The 22,014-nt window shown below is 40.7% G+C and overlaps 1 protein-coding gene across 1 annotated transcript in view; it reads left to right on the forward strand.

The window, feature by feature from the left end:
• Positions 1–1,562: 1,562 nt before the first annotated feature.
• Ireb2 (iron responsive element binding protein 2) overlaps positions 1,563–22,014 on the forward strand; it is a 47,535-nt gene continuing 27,083 nt past the window's right edge. The window contains exons 1-5 of the mRNA XM_021171452.2: positions 1,563–1,765; positions 3,172–3,261; positions 17,591–17,756; positions 18,558–18,695; positions 20,165–20,383. Of these exons, the coding sequence (XP_021027111.1) occupies positions 1,747–1,765; positions 3,172–3,261; positions 17,591–17,756; positions 18,558–18,695; positions 20,165–20,383 (632 nt within the window). The 5' untranslated portion in view covers positions 1,563–1,746. The remainder of the gene's footprint in view (positions 1,766–3,171; positions 3,262–17,590; positions 17,757–18,557; positions 18,696–20,164; positions 20,384–22,014) is intronic.

The following is a 22,014-nucleotide window of genomic DNA, read 5'->3' on the forward strand; positions in this document are numbered from 1 at the left end:
TCAACACCCTCTTCTGGCCTCCTTGGGCACCTGCACACACATGACACACACTAACATTGAGATACACATATAAATACATCTTTAAAACATACAAAGAAAAACCCAAGTCTTGAAAGAGTGAGTAAGGGTTAGCCAAGGGTGTACAGGAGTGTTGTTTCAAGAGAAAGCGGGACTATTCAGTTCAGCCTCGTGAACAATGAAGTTATACGTGAGCTCTTGCTTTCATCTGAATGCATCTCAAATCCAGACGCAGTTTCTTGGTATGTGAGTTCGGTTACTGTGTCCTTCCTAGTTTGTTTCAGTTTCATGGAGATGATTTCGAGAATACTCATGCCCTTCATACTTTCTGAGTAGACTGTCACAGTTGTCAAGATCAGGGTGGTTATGAGGGTAATAACTAGGAAGCCAGTGGATCAAGTGGACTTCTATACAGTAATGGAAGAGAGGAGCCAAGGATAGTGTGCTGGTATGTGCTTAGGCGGCGGCATTCGCTGGTAGAGGTGACAGACACAAAAGGATTCACTCACTGGCTTGGGTGGCAGTGGTTGTGCTGATTGTTTTTGGAGAGGTTTTGCATAGGCAACACCTGTGGTAACAAGCGTTAGGATATATTCCTCTAAGCTTAGGAGATGGGTTTGAGTTGTAGGTAGGCTAGAGAGCATCAGCTTATGAACGGATAGCTGGAGCCAATAGACAGGTGAATGAGCCAGAGGAAATGTAATCTGGTGCAAAGCTATGTCATGAGATAGAGTTAATGACAGTACACTTAATAGCTGGGCAGAGAAAGGCCCTGGTAGAGGAGACTGGGATGAAGTAGGCTTGGAGGCAGGAAGTACAGAATAGTTTTGGAATTATGGAAGCTAATACAGTTTGTCTTAAGAAACATACTAAACAAACAGCTAAAGCAAGATCTGGGGGTATGTATTAGCAAATAGTTATGCCTACCTTTATCACAGGCATTTTGGGAAGTGGAAACCAGTCTGAGAAGGGATAGGAGTGGGGAAGAAAAGGGCAAACCAGACAACTCCAAAGAGCCCGCTAACCAAAAGACAAGACAGGGAAGACATAAGGACTCTCCCTGGCGGGGCCAGAGAAAGACTTAGGACACCATCACGTTTAACTGCTCCTGGGAAGAGAAAGGTCGAAGTTATAGGAAAGTATGGACATTTTAATTCATTCAATTAGTCGATTGCCTATGTGTCCCATTAACCCGGCCTTGTTCTCTTGAGAATGCACGAGTGGGCCTCATTACATCACGGCTTAACACAAGGCTTTACCATGCAGGGAGAACCTGAGTCCCACTCCTGGCTCTTTCCTACAAGACAGTCCTGCAGACATCGCGGGACCTCAAATGCTCACGGTATACTTTTGGGCCCACAACCAAAGTAACGGAACCTATGGCGTCCCGTTGTCAAAGTTACTACCTCCCAGGGCTCCGCCCCCTCCCTCCCGCCCCACCTCCAGCTCTGGAGAACAACAGAGGCTGCGCAGAGACCCGCCTACCCGCTGGCTCCGCCCCACTCTTTCTTTGTTTCGCCGGTCCGAGGATCTCGCGAGAGTTAGCCGGCAAATCCCGCGAGCGCGGACCCCGGGCCAGCTCTGCGGCTCTCGCGGTGCCTGCGCGAGACTGCTTCCTTCCTCCTTCCCCCTGCCCGTCCGCCCGTCTTCCTCCCTCTCTTCCCGGCCTGGCCTCCCCCTCCTTCCCCCGCCGGCCCCCTCCCCGCAGGGATAATATGGTCCCCGGCGATGGACTCCCCAAGTGCAGGTCAGTTCCCGGCCGCCGCCTTAGCGTTGGCGGCTGGAGGCGTGCGCTGCCGTACATCCGTGGCCCTCGCTTTGCTCTGCTTACGGTCACCCGGGGGGCGGCCGGGCCCTCAGGGCTTGGTCGTTCTCTCCCCTCGGGGCGGAGGCCGCGAAGGCCCGGCGTCCCCGCCCGCGTCCCGCTCTTCAGCGGAGCGCTAATTCCGCCCTTTGGCCGGGGCCCGCTGCTTGTTGGTTGCAGCCTCCATGCCCCCAGGAGGAACTCCTGGGGCAGGGACAAGCCCACGTCTTTCTCTGCCCGCCCCCCTTTTGTGAGCATTGAGGGTCGGAAGACCTGGCTCCCTTGTTTGGCTTTCACTCTGCTGGCTGATCCTTCTACCCAGCATCCTGGAATCTCCCTTTCTTTGCTCCTGGAAGTGGAGGGGCTGTCGAGGCTGAACGTTAGCCGGTTCCCAGATCATTTGTTGCAGTCTCCTCCCCCATCCACCTCCCTCCACAAAAGAAAAACACTGTTCTTTCTGAATGGACTGTGCTTGTCTTTTCTGGTTTTGGAAGAAAATCTTAGCGCAATGTTTAAGGGTCTCACCCATCCAAGTAATGAGGCCGCATAATGAATTTTTATCTACCCCAAGGTGGCCTCACTCATTCTCACAACACTGAGGGTGGGGGCATATTCAATTAGTGCATAACCATTAAGGGTATATCTCTTAGTAGAATCTAATGTGCCAGTTTATCTAGATATTTTAATGGTCACTTTAAAAAACATCTTTAGTGTTCTGTTGTTGGATTTTTTAATTGCCTTTTGAAAACCTCTAACAATGGTTTTGTCAAAGCATTCTCTCTGTACTTAAGCAATGTTCAGGGCACGATTTCTGAATGCTTATACATCACTTAAACCATTCTTATGGTCTCTTTGCAGACATTTAACATTTTTAAGATTGAAAAGCCATTGGGTGGGCATGCTTGTAATCCCAGAATGGGCGTTTATTGCCTCTACTTGCAGGCTCTCCTGGGTTGCCCAGTGAGGTTAAGTCTGCTCTGGGATACAGTGACAGACCCTGTATCAACAGGCAAGGTAGAGAACTATCTCACTAGTTTCTATTTGACAAGAGTGGAAGTTTAGAATTGTCCCCTTGCAGTCCGATGGAGACGAGACTTGTGTCTGTGGTATGGAACAGTCAGCACCTCCATCACTGCCTCCATGGTTCAAGTGTGGCCCCCTTAGCTGCCCTGCAGGGTAATGCAAATATGCAATATTTCCGTCAGTTTCCCATCAACACACAGAGTTCTGCTGAGCAAAATTTTGGGTGTTTTCTCTTTGAATAAGGTTCTTGGTAACTGTAGTTAATGTACTTAATGTATTTGATGAAATGTATTTAATGAAAGGCATTTGTTCTTTTTCTTCTCCAGGATACACCTTTGAGTACCTTATTGAAACATTAAATGGCAATTCACAGAAGAAGTTCTTCAATGTACCTAAACTTGGTGGCACCAAGTATGGTAATGTTGCTTTATGTTTTTCGTGGGCTTTAGTTTCTAGTAGTTACAATGCATTGGTCAAGGTAAGCTGAAGACATTTATTTCCACCATGTGGCAACAGGGACACCTAGCCATGTTTCATGTTTACAAAACTTCCTTTGGGACTTTTGGTTGAGAACAATAGAAACCATACCTTGATTTCTTCTTTAAAACTTTTAGCTAAATAGATGGTGCCTCTCCTCCCCTCCTCCCAGAAGCTAATCTTATTTTTAAAAGAGACCATCATAATCTATAGTGACTTAATATGTGTGTTAACTTTTTCAATGGTCAGTGCCTCTGGTTATTGTTTTGTTTTTGTTTTTTTTCAGGACAGGGTTTCTCTGTAGAACGTGACTGTCCTGTCATTCACTCTGTAGACCAGGCTGGCCTCATACTCAAAGATCTATCTGTTACTGCCTTCCAAGTGCTGAGATCAAAGGCAGAGACCGCTACTGCCCAGAGCCTCTGATTATTCTTTATATCATCTTTAAATAGAATCATCAACTGAGCCCACTGGTTCAAATTGTTCTTCACTGCTAGGCTTGATTCTCTGACACTTTGGTAAATGTTCTCACATTCCTAATTGGGGTAAAATCTTTCATTGCATTCTCAGAAAAATGAACGTGGTTAACCTGGATGGAGTCTTAACTTTGATTTTCAGTTGTTTTTTGTTTTGAGACATGGTCTCCTATGTGGCCCAGGGTGGCCTTGAACTGTCATTTCTGTCTCAGTGCTGCAGTGGGAAGAAGGCCCCACTAAGCACAGCTTTTGATTTAGTTGACAGTTGAGCAATTTTTCTAACAAGACCAAAGAATAGAAAACCTGTTTGGAAGAATGGTTGCTGGTGTAAGCTTTTATGAAAAAAATTCATGGCCAGCCTTCTACAGTTTGGAGAGAGATTTTCTTTAGTCCTGTTTTATTGCTCCTTTATAAATACTGCAGATTTTTATGAATTTAAATACTCTTCATGTATTATATGTATTTATATGCATTTTGAGACAATGTAGGTATTTTTTAATATCTTAGAAGATCTTTGTCTTAGAACTATATTGCTCTTTAAAAATAACTATTCCCTAGAATGGCAACAGTAGCATTCCTTCTGTTGCAGTAATTTGTACTGATAAGAGAGTATGGGTATTTTTAAATATTTTATGTCTGTTATTTATTTTATCCCCTAAGTGATGATGATTTTGTATTGGTTCTAGAAGATTGTTTACCAAAAAAGGGAGGGGGCATTGGTTTAGTAGGCAAAACGCTTGCCCCATAGCGTGAGGACTTGAGTTCAGACCTGCAGCACTCACATTCAAAGCTCAGCATATTCATGTATCTGCCAGCTCTCCACAGGCAGACTCGGGCAGGGCCAATCCTTATTTGCCATCTGCCCAGCCATTCTAGCCAAAACAGCAATGCTCTCTAGGTGAGGGACCCTGTTTCTCTTAGGGTGGAGAGCAATATTGAAAACAACCTAACATTGAACTCTTGAGTACACACATGCACAGACAGGCATATCATTCATACACACATATATATTATTCACACACACAATAGGTTTTTCATACACTCTTTTCTTCAAAACAAAGCCTGATTCTAGTTACTTTTCTGTTGCTATGATAAGATACCATGACCAAGACAACTTATAGAAAAAGTTGATTGGAGGCTTACAGTTTCAGAGGTTTAGTCTCCATAATCACTATCAGGGAGCTTAGCAGCATGCTGTCAGACATGAATAGTGTAGGTGCTGTAGCAGAGAAGCTCTTATCTGAAGAGGCAACCATAATTCAGAAAAGGGCAGTGGGACTTTTGAAACTTGGAAGCCTGTCCTTAGTGACATACCACCTCCATCAAGGCTACAACTATTAGTTCTTTACAAACAGTTCCACTGACAAGGGACCAAGTATTAAACTCTATGAGTCTATTGGGAGCCATTCTCATTTAAGCCACTACCCTAGCCTCAAGGGATTTTGGGGTTTGATTTATTTTGTTTTTTAGATAGTCATATGTAGCCCAGACTATTCTGGAACTCACTATGTAGCCCAGGCTGGCCTCAAAGTTCTGATTTTCCTGCCTCCATTTCCCAAGTACTGAGATTACAGGAGTGTGTGTTGCAACATGTGATTTAGGTAGTGCTGGGGGTCAAACCCAGGCCTCTTGCCTGCTAAGCAAGCACTTTACCAACTAAATTACATTTTCTTTTTTTTTTTTTTTTTTTTTAAAAGATTTATTTGTATATGTGAGTACACTGTAGCTCTCTTCAGACACACCAGAATATTGGATTGGATCCCATTACAGATGGTTGTGAGCCACCGTGTGGTTGCTGGGAATTGAACTCAGGACCTCTGCATGAGCAATCAGTGCTCTTAACCACTGAGCCATCTCTCCAGCCCTAAATTACATTTTCATGTAAAAGTTTTTTAACACAAATTTGAATGATTAGTAAAGAACATATATAGAGAGATGGTTTTGTACTTGAAAATAAATAATTTCTATGAATACTTTATGGAAATATGCTTAAAGATGACTTATAAACATAGAATTAGGGAATTGAGCCATTAATTACTGTTCCCCTCTCCCCTTTCTAGTGCCAGTTTATCTTATTTTTAAAAATATTTTAAAAATTATTTATTTTTGAGGACAGGGTTTCTCCATATAGCTGTCCTATAACTAACTATGTAGACCACAATAGCCTCAATCACAGATGAGACTGCCTCTGTCCATTGTATCTTTTGCTTCTCCAATTTATATTCAGGGTACAGAAGTGGACACTCCTGAGACATTGACTATATTTTGACCTGATATGATTTCCCTCTTGGAAAGTTCTGAGTTGCCTCTTTGGTACCTTTTAGTAAACTGACTAGAAACTTAAGAGATCTTTGTAATTGTCTTCTCTGAGTTTAAAAATACACATATTCCCAAGGCAGAGAATAGTCTCCGTTGCTTGTAATAGAGTCTGCTTTCTGAAGCAGTTGAATTGCCATTGAACAGAGGGTATGTGGGTGGCAGTTAACCTCAGGTAATCACAGAGAGCAGCAGTATAAAATCATGAGTGAAGTGGTTAGCAATGGGGAAGAGGGTGGAGAGACGGGCTAGTGTAGAGTGTCCATTTTTTAACTAGTATGAAGCCTCATGCCTTTAGGTCATCTCATTATCTTTTCTTTTTTCCTTCCTGACTACTTACTTTCTTAACTATAGTAAATAGATATAGCCAGCACTGTATTCATACTTACCTTGTTAGCCAAGCATGGTAGCACATGTCTGTTGGTCAGTGTCAAGAGGTCATGGGTTCCAGATCAACCTGAACTACATAGATTCTGTCTCTAAATAGCATGGGGTGAGGATATAGCTCAGTGGTAGAGTAGAGCATGCACAAAGCCCTGGATTGGACTCCTAACACTAGGAAAACAAAACAAAATGAAAACCAACTCCTACATTGCATTCTCTGAAAGGAATCTGTAGTTAACATTTTAGTAGCGTGTTTTGTTTATAAGAATTTCAAACAAGATCCATCCTTCTTCACAGATAAAATAGAAAATCATTTTTTGTTTTGTTTTAGTTTTTGAGACAGTGTTTGTGTGTGTGTGTGTGTGTGTGTGTGTGTGTGTGTGTGTGTGTGTAACAGAGCCCTAGCTATCCTGGAACTCTCTGTAGACCAGACTGGCCTTGAACTCACAGAGATCCTCCTGTCTGTGCCTGGAATTAAAGGCATGCTCAGCATGCCTAGTGAAAGGCACATTTTTATAGACATATGTAAAGCATGAATATTTTTACAGTGTGTATTACTCTGTGACCTTTTTTCATATATTAGGTGACCTTTTTCACCTAATATATGCACATCTTTCCATGTCATTTAATACAAGTATTCCTGCTATCAGAATCTGCTTGGTTTCTGAGTCAGAGAGTGTGAGTTCCAGTGGGAAGGGCTGGGTGTACTTGCTACAGCCTTTAACGCTTACACAGTAAAGTTGTTACTAGCTTTCTCGGCTATATTTCCTTTATTCCTACCCCTGCAGGGCCTCAATTGCTCTACATCCCTGACTTCTAACACACACACACAATTTTAATTCAAACTATTGATACATAGTATTGTTGTGTTGAAGTTGTGCAGTTCCTTCCACCTTCATCACACATACTTTTATTTTCATGCTCCTAGTATATGCTGTCTCAGTCTCTACCATGGTCTATAAAGAACAAATACTTTAATAGAAAATGATACTATGTTTTCCAGATATGCAAAGATAGAGAGGAAAAGTATAGTCTTATCAAAACCAGTCAGAGCCAGAGGCCGTTTGCAATTTGAAGGCTGCCTGGTCTTGTTTTTTACTGTCTACCTGAGCTTTTATCTGTATAACTCCCTGTACTGACTTTGAATAGTTCCCAGTATGACCACTGTACTTTGAATAGTTCCCAGTATGACCACTGGACTGTTCTTTGTGCATTGTAAATGGCTTACAATCTAGCTAAGGTATCTCTTGGTGACTTTTTCACCTGTTGCTTTAACTGGATTTGTCAATTTTCCTCTGCTGATACAGTTATCCTGCTGAAAGGGTGTGTATTCTCTAATCTTGCATTTTCCTTGGACCCTGGAAAGGATTGTGGGTTGGGTAAGCAGCAGTTTACCTACAGTATATACACAGTACATATGTTTGTAAAGATTGCCTAATGTCAGCCTGTAGATATCTGGTACAGTTCTTCCTTTAACTTGGTACATTATGTTCAAGAGTTGACTTTAGTTTTGCTTTTCATTTTCTGTTGCTGATTACACTCTTAGATTATAAAAAAGTGGCACTTACTAGCTCAGCCAAAGTAGAATTTATTGTGTTGGTATACAGTAACTCCCAGGCTAATGAACTCTGGTTGTCTCTTGAGTTATATGTCCTGATCTGTAGGGAGCGGGGGAGACAGACAGACAGACTGACAAGGTTTGACATGGGCTTTTGAAATCTTAAATCTCACCCTCAGTGACAGTTCCTTCAATGAGGCCATACTCCTAATCCTTCTAATCCTTTCAAATAATACCACTACCTAGTGACTAAGCAATCAAATATATGATCCTGGGGGGCCCATTCTTACCAGAATACCACAATAGGCATGATTCACTTTTAACTATAACATCTCAAAGATGAATAGCTGTAGTGACCAGACAGCGTAGCACTAGATGATTAGTAGTTATGTTTATTTCATTCTTGTTGTTTTTAAAATAAGATCTCAATGTGTAGCTCTGACTGGCCTGATACTCACTATATTGACCAGGCTGGCCTTAAACTCAAGCTCTGCCTGCCCCTGCCTCCCAAGTGCTAGAACTAAAGGCGTGTGCCATTATGCCTGGCACTTACTCTGTTTTTGAGAAATGTTTGCTGAATGCCCACATTTGTATTGCCATGGTTTGTGAGTTGGTTCAAGTGAAAACTTCTTGAAAAAAAAAAAAGTGGCTACTTTATTTAACTTGCAACTCTAATAGTATCACTGATGTTTTTCTCCAAGCAATTACTGTACTTTTTCTTAAGTTATTTTTTAATTAGCTTACAAGTAGCATGATTCCTTACAGCTTTGCATCTGTCACAGGCACTGTACTTTGATGTTAAGCAGTGAGGCTATATATGTACTTTGTCTCACAGAATTAGAAAGATTTCAGCTGCTAAATTTTAAGAAATCAACACTCAGCTTCAATGACATTCTTACTGGTCTTTTGAGTGATAAGTCACTGATAAGTCATTTGGTGCCACTGCCTTGAGTCATCAGGCACTCGGTTTTGAGTTTTGTTCTATTACTGTTTTGAGATGGGGTGGGTGGGTCTCTAGTTCAGGCTAGCTTTGAACTCAAGGAAATTCTTCAGTTTCTTAAGTGTTGGTGTGATAGGCATGAGCTGTTAAGGCTAGCTTCACTGTTGGTTTTAAGCCATCTGGGGGTGGGGGATCGGGCACGTAAAATGCCTCAGTTAAAGTACCTGCTGCCAAACCTAATTACCCAAGTTTGACCCCTAGGTTCTCCATGGTACAGGAGAGAACCAGCTCCTGCAGGTTACGTCTCTGCCTCCATGATCATACTGGGCACATATATTCCCTCCTCCCCCACAGCAATAAATTAAAAAAAAATCACCAAAAAGGTCAAAATGCTAACAAGGAAAAAACCAAAACAGTGTCTTTAGAATCTCAGGAGTTCTACGATCACATTTAGAAAGCACTAGTGTAGATCAGGCATAAAGGTTGTTAAGAGTTTGGACTCTGAGTGGTGGTAGTAGACAGATGTGACAAGAACACTGCTTCATCTGGACATAGTGGTCCATGCTGTTGGTCTTAGCATTCAGGAGGCAGAGAAGCAGGTGAGTCTCTGTGAGTTGGTCTACAAATCCTGGTCTATAAATAGAGTTCTAGGACAGTCTCCCAGAGAAACCCCGTCTTGAAAACCAAAACGAAAAGAACAATGCTTCTTTTTAAAACTCCTTGTAGTGGGAATTGAACCTGAGACCTTGAGCATGCTAGGCAAGTCACACACTGAACCTTTACTTCTGCCCATCCTTCATTTTTTATTCTGAGTTAGGATCTCAATAAGATGACCACACTGGCCTTGAACTCAACTCTAGTCTGACAGGCCTTAAACTTGTGCTCTTGCCTCAGCCTCCTGAGTAGCTGGGTTTACAGACTTGTGCCCAGGCCCAGCTGTGATGCTGTGTTGATACAGATGTGATAAAGCAGAGGTAGCAGTAAGGAGCCATTGCATAGAGTAAATCACTTGAGTGGGAACTTAAGAGTGGGTTTTCAGGAGGCAACTAAGCGTGTAGTTCTGAAGCTTAGAAGACCATTCTGGTCTGCAGAAAATATTTTTGTATTGTTGGTGGAGTCAAATGGGTTAGATCTCCACGCAGGAGTGTGTGTGTAAGGTGGATAGTTAGGTGTGATCGAAGCCACGGGAGCAGCTAAGACCTCTAGGGAGAGCACTAATGAGTGAGACATAAGCCTCAATAAGAACTGCTAAATTTAAAGATTGGTTAAGAAGTTGATTACAGGGCTGGAGAGAGATGGCTTAGCAGTTAGGAGCACTGACTGCTCTTCCAGAGGTCCTGAGTTCAATTCCCAGCAACCACATGATGGCTTACAACCATTTGTAATGGGATCTGACACCCTCTTCTGGTGTGTCTGAAGACAGCCATAGTGTACTCAATAAATGAATACATCTTTAAAAATAAAAGTTGATTACATCTACATTGGTTTCTTAACGTGTAGAAACAGATCTGATGGAACCTGAACATTTCTTTTTAAATAATATTTTTAAAGATTTTTTTTATTTATTTTATGTATATGAGTACACTGTAGCTGTCTTCAGACACTCCAGAAGAGGGCGTCAGATCTCATTACAGATGGCTGTGAGCCACCATGTGGTTGCTGGGAATTGAACTCAGGACCTCTGGAAGAGCAGTCAGTGCTCTTAACCACTGAGCCATCTCTTCAGCCCTGAGACCTGAGTCTTTAAAGTGGGCAGTAAGCATATCTACTCTTTGCTCTAAAGCAGTGGTTCTCAACTTTCCTAATGTCACAACCCTTTAACACAGCTTCTCATGTTGTGGTAACCCCGACCATAAAGTTATTTTAGCTACTTCATAACTATAATTTTGCTACTATTATGAATTGTAAGTATTTTTAGAGATAGAGGTTTGCTAAAGGGCTCATGACCTGCAGGTTGAGAACCACTGCTATAAAGGGTCTTTCAAGGCCAGTCTCTTAAGCCATCTTCAGGAGCATAGCTTGAAACAAAGAAAACTAGTACCTTTTGGCAAATCATTTAGAAGGCATAGAAAATTGTCTTTCAATAACATGGTAGGGAGAAAATTGCAGAGAGCTAAGCTGTTGTGTGAGTCTGAAGAAATAAAGTTGTTTCCAGGAGGAAATTGTTAACCTTGTTGACTTGCTGAGAGGCTATTAGAACTCTTAACTAGGTATAGTAGGTATGATGTCAAAGACAAAAATGAGTTTTAAGGAAAATATAGAGATATAGAAACTGCATTTATTACTTGTGGGAATATAAAAGAATACCACCAGTTGGAAGCTAGTGGGCTGTTTCTTAAAAAGCTAGGGATTTTGGAATGTAGCTCAGTGATAGCATGTTTGCTTAGCACATATAAGTGCCAGGTTTCATCCCTCCTTAGCACTAGTAAATGAATGAACAAATGGTTAAGCATGAACTTATCATATGATTTAACTATTGTATATACACGGTATTCTTTTTTTAAAAAATTTATGTTTTTAATCTTATTTTATGTATTTGGGTATTTTGCCTACATGTATGTCTATGCCTGGTGCCTGTGAAGGCCAGAAAAGGGTGTTGGATCCCCTGGAGTTGGAATCACAGATGGTCATGAGTTACAGACTGGGTGCTAGGAGTTGAACTCAGTACTCTTAACTGCTAAACCCTGTACATAGTATTCTTATCTCTACCCAAGAAAAAAATCAAAGTGCTAATATTAGGAAGTGTTCACAGAGCTAAAATTTGTATGACTTAAATATCCTCAACTAAAGCACAATTTGGTGTGTAATATAATTTAATAAAAGAAAATTAACTGTTAAAGATACATAATATAGTAGGAATGAACTCTAAAAGAAAGTTCAATGAAAAGAAAGGCAGACAAAAAAGATGTTTTTGCATTATTCCATCTGTCTAGAAAAGATGAAGAGAAATACTCGTAGGGGTCCTGGGGTTGGAGAGGAAGGTATAAGGATTAACACTAAATGGGCATGAGGAAAGCTAGTTTATGTAACTGTACCAAAACTCATTTATGATGCTAATTGTAAAACCTGTCACATTTACTAAAAAATATTAGTTGCTCACTTGGAAAGGGTAAAGAATATAAGATATGGGAAATATGTCTCAATTTAATTATTTTGTTTAAATTAGCAATTCTTGAATTAGAGAAGTGATACAGACCAACTGAAAATGCTGAAAAGCTAAGTGTTATGTGACTTTTCTTGGGGAAACTTGAACAAATGCTTCTTCACTCCAGATAGAGTACTGGCAACAGACCACAGAGACAGTTCCACTCCAGTCACGGTTGGTGAACCAGGGGGTTATTTGAGTCACTTACAGGGAGGGACATGGCATGCTCATAAAGCTGCTCTAGAAGAGTCTCCTCTCTTCAGCAGTTGTTTACTGTTTATAGGAAGGGTCTTGTGACTTTTGTAAGTTTAGTTCCCTTCCTGAGTCTTCTAAACCTCTTTCCAGGAGAGAATGTTTTATTCAATATGAAGGATACAGCTACATAATATTTTTATCTCTTCCTCTTGTTCTTACATTCTTTCCAGTCCCTTTGTAGCAATATTTCCTGATCTTGGGTAGAGATGAAGGGTGTAATGTGGATGTCTCATTTTCTCCTATGTATAGCTTAGCATTGGGCCACTATGCTATAGGAATAGTCACTTACTCTTGGCAGTTTGACTAGTTGAGTCTCTACAGTAACCACCACCCACTGCAAAAAAAATTTAAAAGAACGCCCTCTATTAACTAACAGAAGTAGTAAATACAAAATGTCTAGGAGGCAGTTTACAGGCACATTAACGTCTGTTTTAAAAACAGTAGCCACAAAAACAGTAGTTCCCACCAGGGCATATGGCCTCTGTAGCCACAGGTCCTGGCTTACAAACCAAACATAGGCCCTTGCTTATGGAATCAAATTAGAAATCAGTGACAGTCAGTGCCACTATTTACTAATGGTATGTTCATTGTACAGTGGTCAGGTCCATACCCAAGCAGGTATGTCAAGTGACCGTTTTATCCATTTCTCATATGGAACCAGTAGCGGTGGTAATAGCTTTTATGGCTTGGGCCTGCCTAACCAGCAGCTTATAGGGAGATAACTTGCCCTTGGCATATTTGTAAATAATAATGGTTTCTGGGCATTCTCCCAATCCTCCCCCCTCCCCCCATCCTCCCTCCAGTCCACATAGGGTTTTTTTCAAACTCTAGCTGCTGATTTACTGTTCTTTCCAATGCTTTTCCAAAACTGTAAGATGCTTAGCATTATGTACATTTAAATATACATATATGTGTGTATGAGTGTGTGTATGTATAATATACATATGTAATCTTAATATATATATTACATATATATTGTACACACACACACATATATGTATAATCAGACTATGGACAGGATCTCTTAAGGCCTACCTGTATCTTTCCAAGAAAGTTAACAGTTTGCCTGTAGATTCTGCATCATGGATGAGAGCCACCTTGTTTGGCTTTCTGTAATGCAGTTGCTCTTCATTAGCAGTCATGCATTTTTTCATCTTGGGATGTTGTCATTGGGTTATTGCATACCTCATGAACTAGATGATATGAGTTTTGCTGCTCCTCTTGCCCAGGGAAAGGGAGAGTGGAGCTTAGTTTTTCTGCTAGCGTTGAATCCTCAGGCAGTCTCCCTTCCCCAATATACTATACATATACAGTCAACTTATGTAATTTAAGTATGCTCAGGGTATAGGGAGAATAACTACCCACTCTTTTTTCTTTTTAAAGATTTATTTATGTATGAGTATACCATTGCTCTCTTGAAACACACCAGGAGAGGGCATCAGATCCCATTAAAGATGGTTGTGAGCCACCATGTGGTTGCTGGGAATTAAACTCAGGACCTCTGGAAGAGCAGTTGGTGCTTTTAACCACTGAACCATCTCTCCAGCCCATAACTACCCACTCTTAAGATGAACTTTGTCTTTTCAGCTATACCCCTACCTCTTGATGAATTGTTGCTCTGGTTTTAAAGTCTTCCAGAGGCTCACAAGCACTGTTGGGCTTCTTGTTAGTTTTTCCCCTAGGAATACCAGCTCTGTTCAAAGCTGGGCCTAGAGAGGCCCCTTTATCTGCTTTATCCTTTTATCACCCCTTCATTGCTTTAGCACTTTATAAACCTGATTTGTACGTTGTTCTAAGTCATTCAGATCCTCTAGAGACTCTTCTATTTCCTCACGACTACATCTTATTATAGAGCTCAGCAAAGGCACAGAAACTTCATTTTCCTAACTCTCTGTGCACAATTTTATCAGGCCCAGAGAGCTGAACATCGTACACTGTCACTCAGAAGTCCAGTTTCTTTAGTAATGGCTGTTGTTTATTGCTTTCAGGAACTGTTGTGCATGAGAAAGACCTATCAGAGCGTATAAACCTTTCATGGTTTATATTAGATCCACTAGGGACTGATTTTCCTTATTGTCTTAGTTTGGGTTTTATTGCTGTGGAGAGACACCATGACCATAGCAATTTTGTAAAACGAAAACATTTAATTGGGGCTGGCTTATAGTTTAAGAGGTTTAGTACATTATCATAGACTAAATATGGGAAATGGGGCAACAGACATGGTGCTGGAAAAGGAGCTGAGAGTTTTATATCTTGATCTGAAGGCAGCAGTAGACTACGTGCCACCCTGGGTGTAGCTTGAGCATAGGAGACCCTTTGCTCAAGCCTGCCCCTACCGTGACACACTTATTTCAACAAGACCACACCTACTCCAACAAAGCCATACTTCCTAATAGTGCTACTCCCTGTGGGCCAGGCATTCATGCACATGAGTTTGTGGAGGCCAAACCTGTTCAAACCACCACATTTCTATTAGAACCTCAGGTTGTGCAGCTTTTGTTTTAAGAAGAGATGAGTAGTTTTATTACTCATCTTCTTTGCCTCTGTGGCATTTACGTTGCCACCCACATCCATGTCCCACAGCCTTACAAGCCAAGCTGTGAGCAATTCTTTCATTTGCTTAAAAAGTCTTTCTTAAAAAAAAAAAAAAAAAGTCTTTCTTAACCACTGAACCATCTCTCCAGCTCCTAAAAAGTCTTTTCTTAATTCAAGGCAGTTCATAAGGCTATTATTCCCTGGTTATCATAGTTTCTTTCACTGGGCCACTAGTAAGGCCACTTTCTGCACATTGAATCATGGCTTTTCCTTCCTCTCCAGTAAAGGTCAGTCAGACTGAAGGGGTATCTTCTATTCATTTCTGTCTCATTCTCTTCCAACCCATTCTCAGATTGGTTCTCCCCATGGGTTCCAAGTCTTTGGATCCATAAAGGGTTCTTTGTAGCATAGATCTTAATTGTATTCTACTTCTCTTATGCTTCTTGCCAGCTATAAGAAATGCCATGCCATCCATCTCATCTTCTATTTGTTTCTTCCATTTTTCTATCCTCCAGTCAAGTCTGGCTAATGTGAAGAATATCTGTTCAGTTTTTTCTAAAGTTCTAGTTAAAATAGTAAATGATCAAGTTCTTTCATGGCAGAAAGGCCCCATAATAAACTCCTGCAACAATCTGCTTTTGATCCCATCTCAATCTGAGCTGTTTTCAGGGACTGCAATATATTTTGTAATTGATCATCCATTTGAGGTTATCCCTGTACTTTTTTCAGACCATATTTATCAAAGAGGCATACTCTTCCCATAGCATGTAGAGAAAGCTAGCCATCTTGGAACCGTCACCAGGTGTGCCTCAGGCTCAACCTCCTTTGCTTTCATTGCATGTCTCTTCAACCAATAGATCAAGCTTGGTGAGAGTCTCATAAGCTTCCTGGTTCTTTCAAGCTTCATTTCCCTTCAAGGAGGTAGTGTTTCAACTTGAAGATAACTTAGCATCAGGGTTGGTGTTTTTTAGATAGGATGAAAGAACAAAGGGGTCTGAAAGGAGGTGGGGTTTTTTCTTTTTCTTTTCTTTCTTTTTTTTTTTTGGCCTGGAATTAATGATTTCCTTTTTCAGTTTCCTAAGTTTCCTTTGTCCTTACCCATAATCAGTATGTCTGGTCTCCAGAAGGTCTATGCTCCTGATTGGATAATCAAATAATCTGTCATTTTCCCTACACCCCTTTTCTTAGCAGCACTGCATTTAGACTTCATCTTTGCTCCAGTTGAGAACTGATTACACTGTCTCTATCAGCTAGTGCTCTGAGTCTCTTTACCCTTCCACCTCTGTTGGAAGCTACTTTCTAGTTTTCATATTTTTGTTTATATTTGTTTTATAGAACATGTCTTTCACAAACTACTTAAATAAGGAAGACACCAAGGGGATAAAATGAATGTATATAAATTTCAGGACTGAAGATAATTTTGACTTGGAATTTTGAAGCTATGCTACATAGTTGTCCAGCTTCTACTGTACCCACTAAGAAAGCTCTAGGTGCTTGGTCTGCCTAGTCCATAGCCAGACTTCTATATCCACTTCACACTGTTCAAAATTATGTGTATTTGGCTCCTTCCTTAGGCTCTTGTGGATTATAAACATTGTGTTTTTGTTTTGTTTGTTTTTTATTTTTGTGTTTTCAAGGCAGGGTTTCTCTTTGTAGCCCAGGCTGCCTTGGAGCTCACTCTGTAGACCAGGCTGGCCTCACAGAGGCCTGCCTCTGCCTCCCAAGTACCGGAATTAAAAACATGTGCCACAGCTGGGCGTGGTGGCGCACGCCTTTAGTCCCAGCACTCGGGAGGCAGAGGCAGGCGGATTTCTGAGTTCGAGGCCAGCCTGGTCTACAAAGTGAGTTCCAGGACAGCCAGGGCTATACAGAGAAACCCTGTCTTGAAAAAACCAAAAACAAAAAAACAAAAAAACCATGTGCCACCATGCCTGGCCCAACATTGCAATTAAAGAAAAAAAAGTATCTCTCTATTTCCTGTGTGTGGTGGTATTTGAGTGAGTAGTGTCTCCCATAAGCTCAGGTACTTGAACACTTGGTTCCCAGTTTTACCCCTGTTTAGGGAAGTGGTGCAGCATTGCTGGAGGAAGTGTGTCACTGGAGTCATGACTGACAGGATGAGAGGGCTTCACCCTCCTTCCGGGTCACTCTGAGTGGTGCCTGCATTTTAAGGTGTAACAGGTGTTCTAATCTTATTCTGTTGCTTTGACAACTGCCATGCCTGAAAGTAACTAAGGGAAGGAAAGGGTTTATTTCATCTTACAATTCCAGGTCACAGCCCATATTTTAGGATGGGAACTCAAGCAGGAGCTTGAAGAAAATCTGTGGAGAAACACAGCTTTCTGGTATACACTCTGGCTCACTTTCTTGTCCAACCCAAGACTGACTGTCCACAGTGGGCTAGATCTTCCTATACCAGTTGATAATCAGACAATCCCCAATATGTATACCCATGGGCTAATCTGATCTAGGCAATACCTCAGCTGATGACCCCAGGCTGTGCCAAATTCACAATTGAGACTAGCTGGGACAATAGGGTTGTCTTCATTACTGTATTTAGTTTCTACTCCATGCTTTTCAATATGTATTTTTACTGTTGTACTTTTTACAGAGGGTAGACATGACTTCTTGTTTACGGTAATATTTTATCTTGAATCAGATATTCTGCCTTACTCAATACGGGTCCTATTGGAAGCTGCTGTACGAAATTGTGATGGCTTTTTAATGAAAAAGGAAGATGTTATGAACATTTTGGACTGGAAAACCAAACAGAGCAATGTTGAAGTGCCCTTTTTCCCCGCCCGTGTTGTTCTTCAAGATTTCACGTAAGTGACAGCATTGTATTGACAATACAGTAGTCTCTAATGTGATGGCCTTGTTCCCACGTGTGAAACCCCAGTATGGAATGATGTGGTTAAAAAAATCTAAAGTTATCATTAATTCCTCCATTATATTGCCTTCCATCACAGAATAAAATTCAGATTCTTCACAGTATCCTGAAAGACTGACCCTTCTTGTTCTGCCTGTTTATGGGATATTTATTCGAAGTGTGAATTTTACAATAAATGTTGGAAGAGAGCACCCTGTTATCACTCAGAGTTATACAAGCCTAGCTTCTGTGCCACTGATCACTAATGTGTGGTAGCTCCCATATGTTGCTGCTTAATATACACATTACTGTTCTGTAATCAGTAATGTGTCCTGTTTGCCTTGTATCCTTGGTATGAAGAATATTGAAGTAATTTGGTACATGTTTGTTTTACACACATACACACACACACAGATGGATGAATGTAAAATGGTAAAGGCTATTATGAATAGCTTTTTGAGATACTGCAAGGACTGTAGGGGAAGGACCTACAGGAAGGAATCACACAGCCAATTCTGTTGTTCATTTATACCTCCAAAAGTCATCTCTTCTGTTTTTGGCAGTTCTACTCCTGAGCATTGAAGTTCTCAGATAATATTCAGTGTTAATTCTTACTAGACTGGGGATACATCTAAATTTATATCATTATCAAAATAATAAAAAATAAACACAAACAAAAAAGAGATTTTTTTAAAAAATGATAACAAGTGAGTATTAAGCGATTAGACCCATAATTTGACTGTTGTTTATCTTTCAGTGGAATACCGGCAATGGTGGATTTTGCTGCTATGAGGGAGGCAGTGAAAACTCTTGGAGGTGATCCTAAGAAAGTCCACCCTGCCTGTCCAACAGATCTCACAGTGGACCACTCTTTACAGATTGACTTCAGTAAATGGTACTGCAATACAGACATGTGTGAAGACAGTAGCACTAGTTAACTGGTAGTGAAGTGGGTAGTGTAGAGGTAGGGAATAGCAGTTCTGGCCCAGAGTAAAGCCCATTGTGCTCAGAACTGACTAGCACATTAAAGAAAACCCAGAGGAACTCATGGATTGGTATGATTTTCTGTACTTTGAGTTTAAAGTTCCTTTTCATATTTGTGTATTTCTGTTACCAGGCTTGATAGAAGTAGGCTTATAACTTGCTTTTTGGAATGAATATCTGAATTAAGTTTTCTCTCTCTCTCTTTAAGTTTTTGAGTCAGGATATTGCTATTTAGTTGTGATTGGTCTTGAACCCTATTTATAAACTACCTCTTCGTCCCAGGTGCTGGGATTACAGGCGTGCACTATCACAGCCAGCTTCATTTTGACTTTTAAGTTGCTTACCTTTTAGAATAAATCTTAAGGCTTTGTCTCTAACTACTTACTGGAAATGCTGAGTCTGCTAAAGCTTTGCTCTCCTTCCACTGGCAAAGGACATACTAGAGCAGCTTTCTGGTCTCTGCCATGTTTCTTTTTACATTCCTTACAGTAGTGGAATGATTCTGGAATTTATCCTAACTCTTGAGAGAGTTGATACCATGTATTAAAAAAAAATCTGTGTTCTTTAAGTTATGTGGAAAAAAAGTATAGTGTACTTTCTCAGAGTTTTTCACATTGGTATAGAGCATATAAAATAATTATGCCAAGTGTGGCTTTAATCACAGCACTTAGGAGGCAGAGACGGGGTGGATCTGAGTTCAAGGCTCTACATAAGGAGTTCAGGCCAGCAAAGCCTACATAGTGAGATTCTGTCTCAAAGACTTAAAATACTTACCAGACTCATCTTTCCTTCTTTTGCATGTCAAATTAAAAGAAATTCATATCTGCTCTTCCTCTCCTTACCTTATCTGGAGTGTCAGAGAGATGTGTTATTGCATGGGATATTTAGGATTATGTTTTAATAACCCTCCTGAATAAAAGCTACTTTAATGTGGGATGGCTGAGAGAGTTGAGGCAGTATCTCATTGTGTGGCCAAGGTTAGCCTTGTTCCTGTCAGTCCTCATGCCTTTCAAGCACTGGGATTACAGGCATCTGCCACTTTATGCGATTTGAACATCTTTCACTTCCAGATAGTCTGTTTTGTTTTGTTTTGTTTCTTTTTGTTTGTTTGTTTTATTTGTTTGTTTGTTTTTGTTTTTGTTTTTTTTTTTTTTTTTGTTTTCGAGAAAGGGTTTCTCTATGTAGCCCTGGCTGTCCTGGAACTCACTTTGTAGACCAGTCTGGCCTTGAACTCAGAAATCTGCCTACCTCTGCCTCCCAAGTGCTGGGATTAAAGGCCACTACCGCCCGGCACCAGATAGTCTTGATGATGTGAATTTTTTTAAGTTAAAGTTCTTGTTACTTGTAAATTATTACTTTGTTTCCTTTTTGAAATAATAGTGCAATACAGAATGCACCAAATCCTGGAGGTGGTGACCTACAGAAAGCAGGAAAGCTCTCTCCACTAAAAGTGCAGCCTAAGAAGCTTCCGTGTCGAGGCCAGACTACCTGCCGGGGATCGTGTGATTCTGGAGAACTAAGCCGGAACTCAGGAACATTTTCTTCACAGATTGAGAATACACCTGTCTTGTGTCCTTTTCATTTGCAACCAGTGCCTGAGTATGACATTGTTTCTGTTAATAGTTTTAGTGCCAGGTTATTTTTCAGTTAAGAAAATCACATTTCTCCTGATTACTGTTGTATTGCTTTCACAACTACATTTCTTTTTTTTTTTTTTAATACTTTTTATTAGGTATTTTCCTCATTTACATTTCCAATGCTATCCCAAAAGTCCCCCATACCCCTCCCCCCCCCCAACTCCCTACCCACCCACTCCCACTTTTTGGCCCTGGCATTCCCCTGTACTCGGGCATATAAAGTTTGCGAGTCCAATGAGACTCTCTTTCCAGTGATGGCCGACTAGGCCATCTTTTGATACATATGCAGCTAGAGTCAAGAGCTCCGGGGTATTGGTTAGTTATAATGTTGTTCCACCTATCGGGTTGCAGATCCCTTTAGCTCCTTGGGTACTTTCTCTAGCCTCCTCTTGGAGGCCCTGTGATCTATCCAATAGCTGACTGTGAGCATCCACTTCTGTGTTTGCTAGGCCCCAGCATAGTCTCACAGGAGACAGCTATATCTGGGTCCTTTCAGCAGAATTTTGCTAGTGTATGCAATGGTCACAATTACATTTCTGATAATGCTTTCTATAATGCTAGATATAGTCTTCCTACCTCAGCCTTCCAGGTATTATCATAAAAAATGTGTGCCACCATTCTTACATTCGATAAAGTTGCTAAGTTGTGCTCTCTTACTCAGTTATTAGCTTTTAAAAAAATTTTAGTAAACAGAGCTGGAGAGATGGTTTAATAGTTTTTTTGTTTGTTTCTTTTTTAAGATTTATTTATTATATGTAAGTACACTGTAGCTGTCTTCAGACGCACCAGAAGAGGGAGTCAGATCTCGTTACGGGTGGTTGTGAGTCACCATGTTGTTGCTGGGATTTGAACTCAGGACCTTCAAAAGAGCAGTCAGTGCTCTTACCCGCTGAGCCATCTCACCAGCCCCCGGTTTAATAGTTAAGAGAACTTCTTCCTCTTGCAGAGGATTGGGGTTTGATTCCTAGAATTCATGGCAGCTCACAACAATTTCCTCTGCAAGCTCCTGCATGCATGTGGTGCTCAGACATATATTCATGCACATACACATAATAGTTAAATAAAAACATGTAAACAAATATACTTTTGGTTTAAGAAGTATTAAAACATTTAAAGTTTTAAGTTGCTAAGAAAAATATTATACATATGCATGATAAATGCCAGATGATACGGTAATTTTGTCGTCTTTGTGGATCTTTGAAGTTGTATTTCTAAATCCTTTGCTTAGTATTTCTATAAAACTTTAGGTTATAGTAATAACCTAATGCCCTTCCTAAGGATTAAATATACCCTGACAGTTTTGCTGTACAGTTCCAACAGTTTTATGAAATAACTTCTTAATAACCATTTTTCCTGATTATTTTTGTTTGTAAATGCATCAGTAAAGTATTAATTGTAAATTTGAAGAAGAAATAGAAAAGTTAGATAGTTGGAAGTTTACCATTTGGCCCCTGACAGCTGTCTAATTTGAAATCATGTTATAATCTAACACACAAAAGACATTTTGTAGCACCAAGTGCTATGAACTAATAGATGTGACTTTAGAATACTGTTCCCAAAGAATGGAGTAAAACCTCTAGACTATGTTGTGGC

This window comes from Mus caroli, unplaced genomic scaffold (assembly GCF_978045245.1).
Source record: "Mus caroli unplaced genomic scaffold, Mus_caroli_1 scaffold_11, whole genome shotgun sequence".
In the NCBI taxonomy this organism is placed as follows: Eukaryota; Metazoa; Chordata; class Mammalia; order Rodentia; family Muridae; genus Mus; species Mus caroli.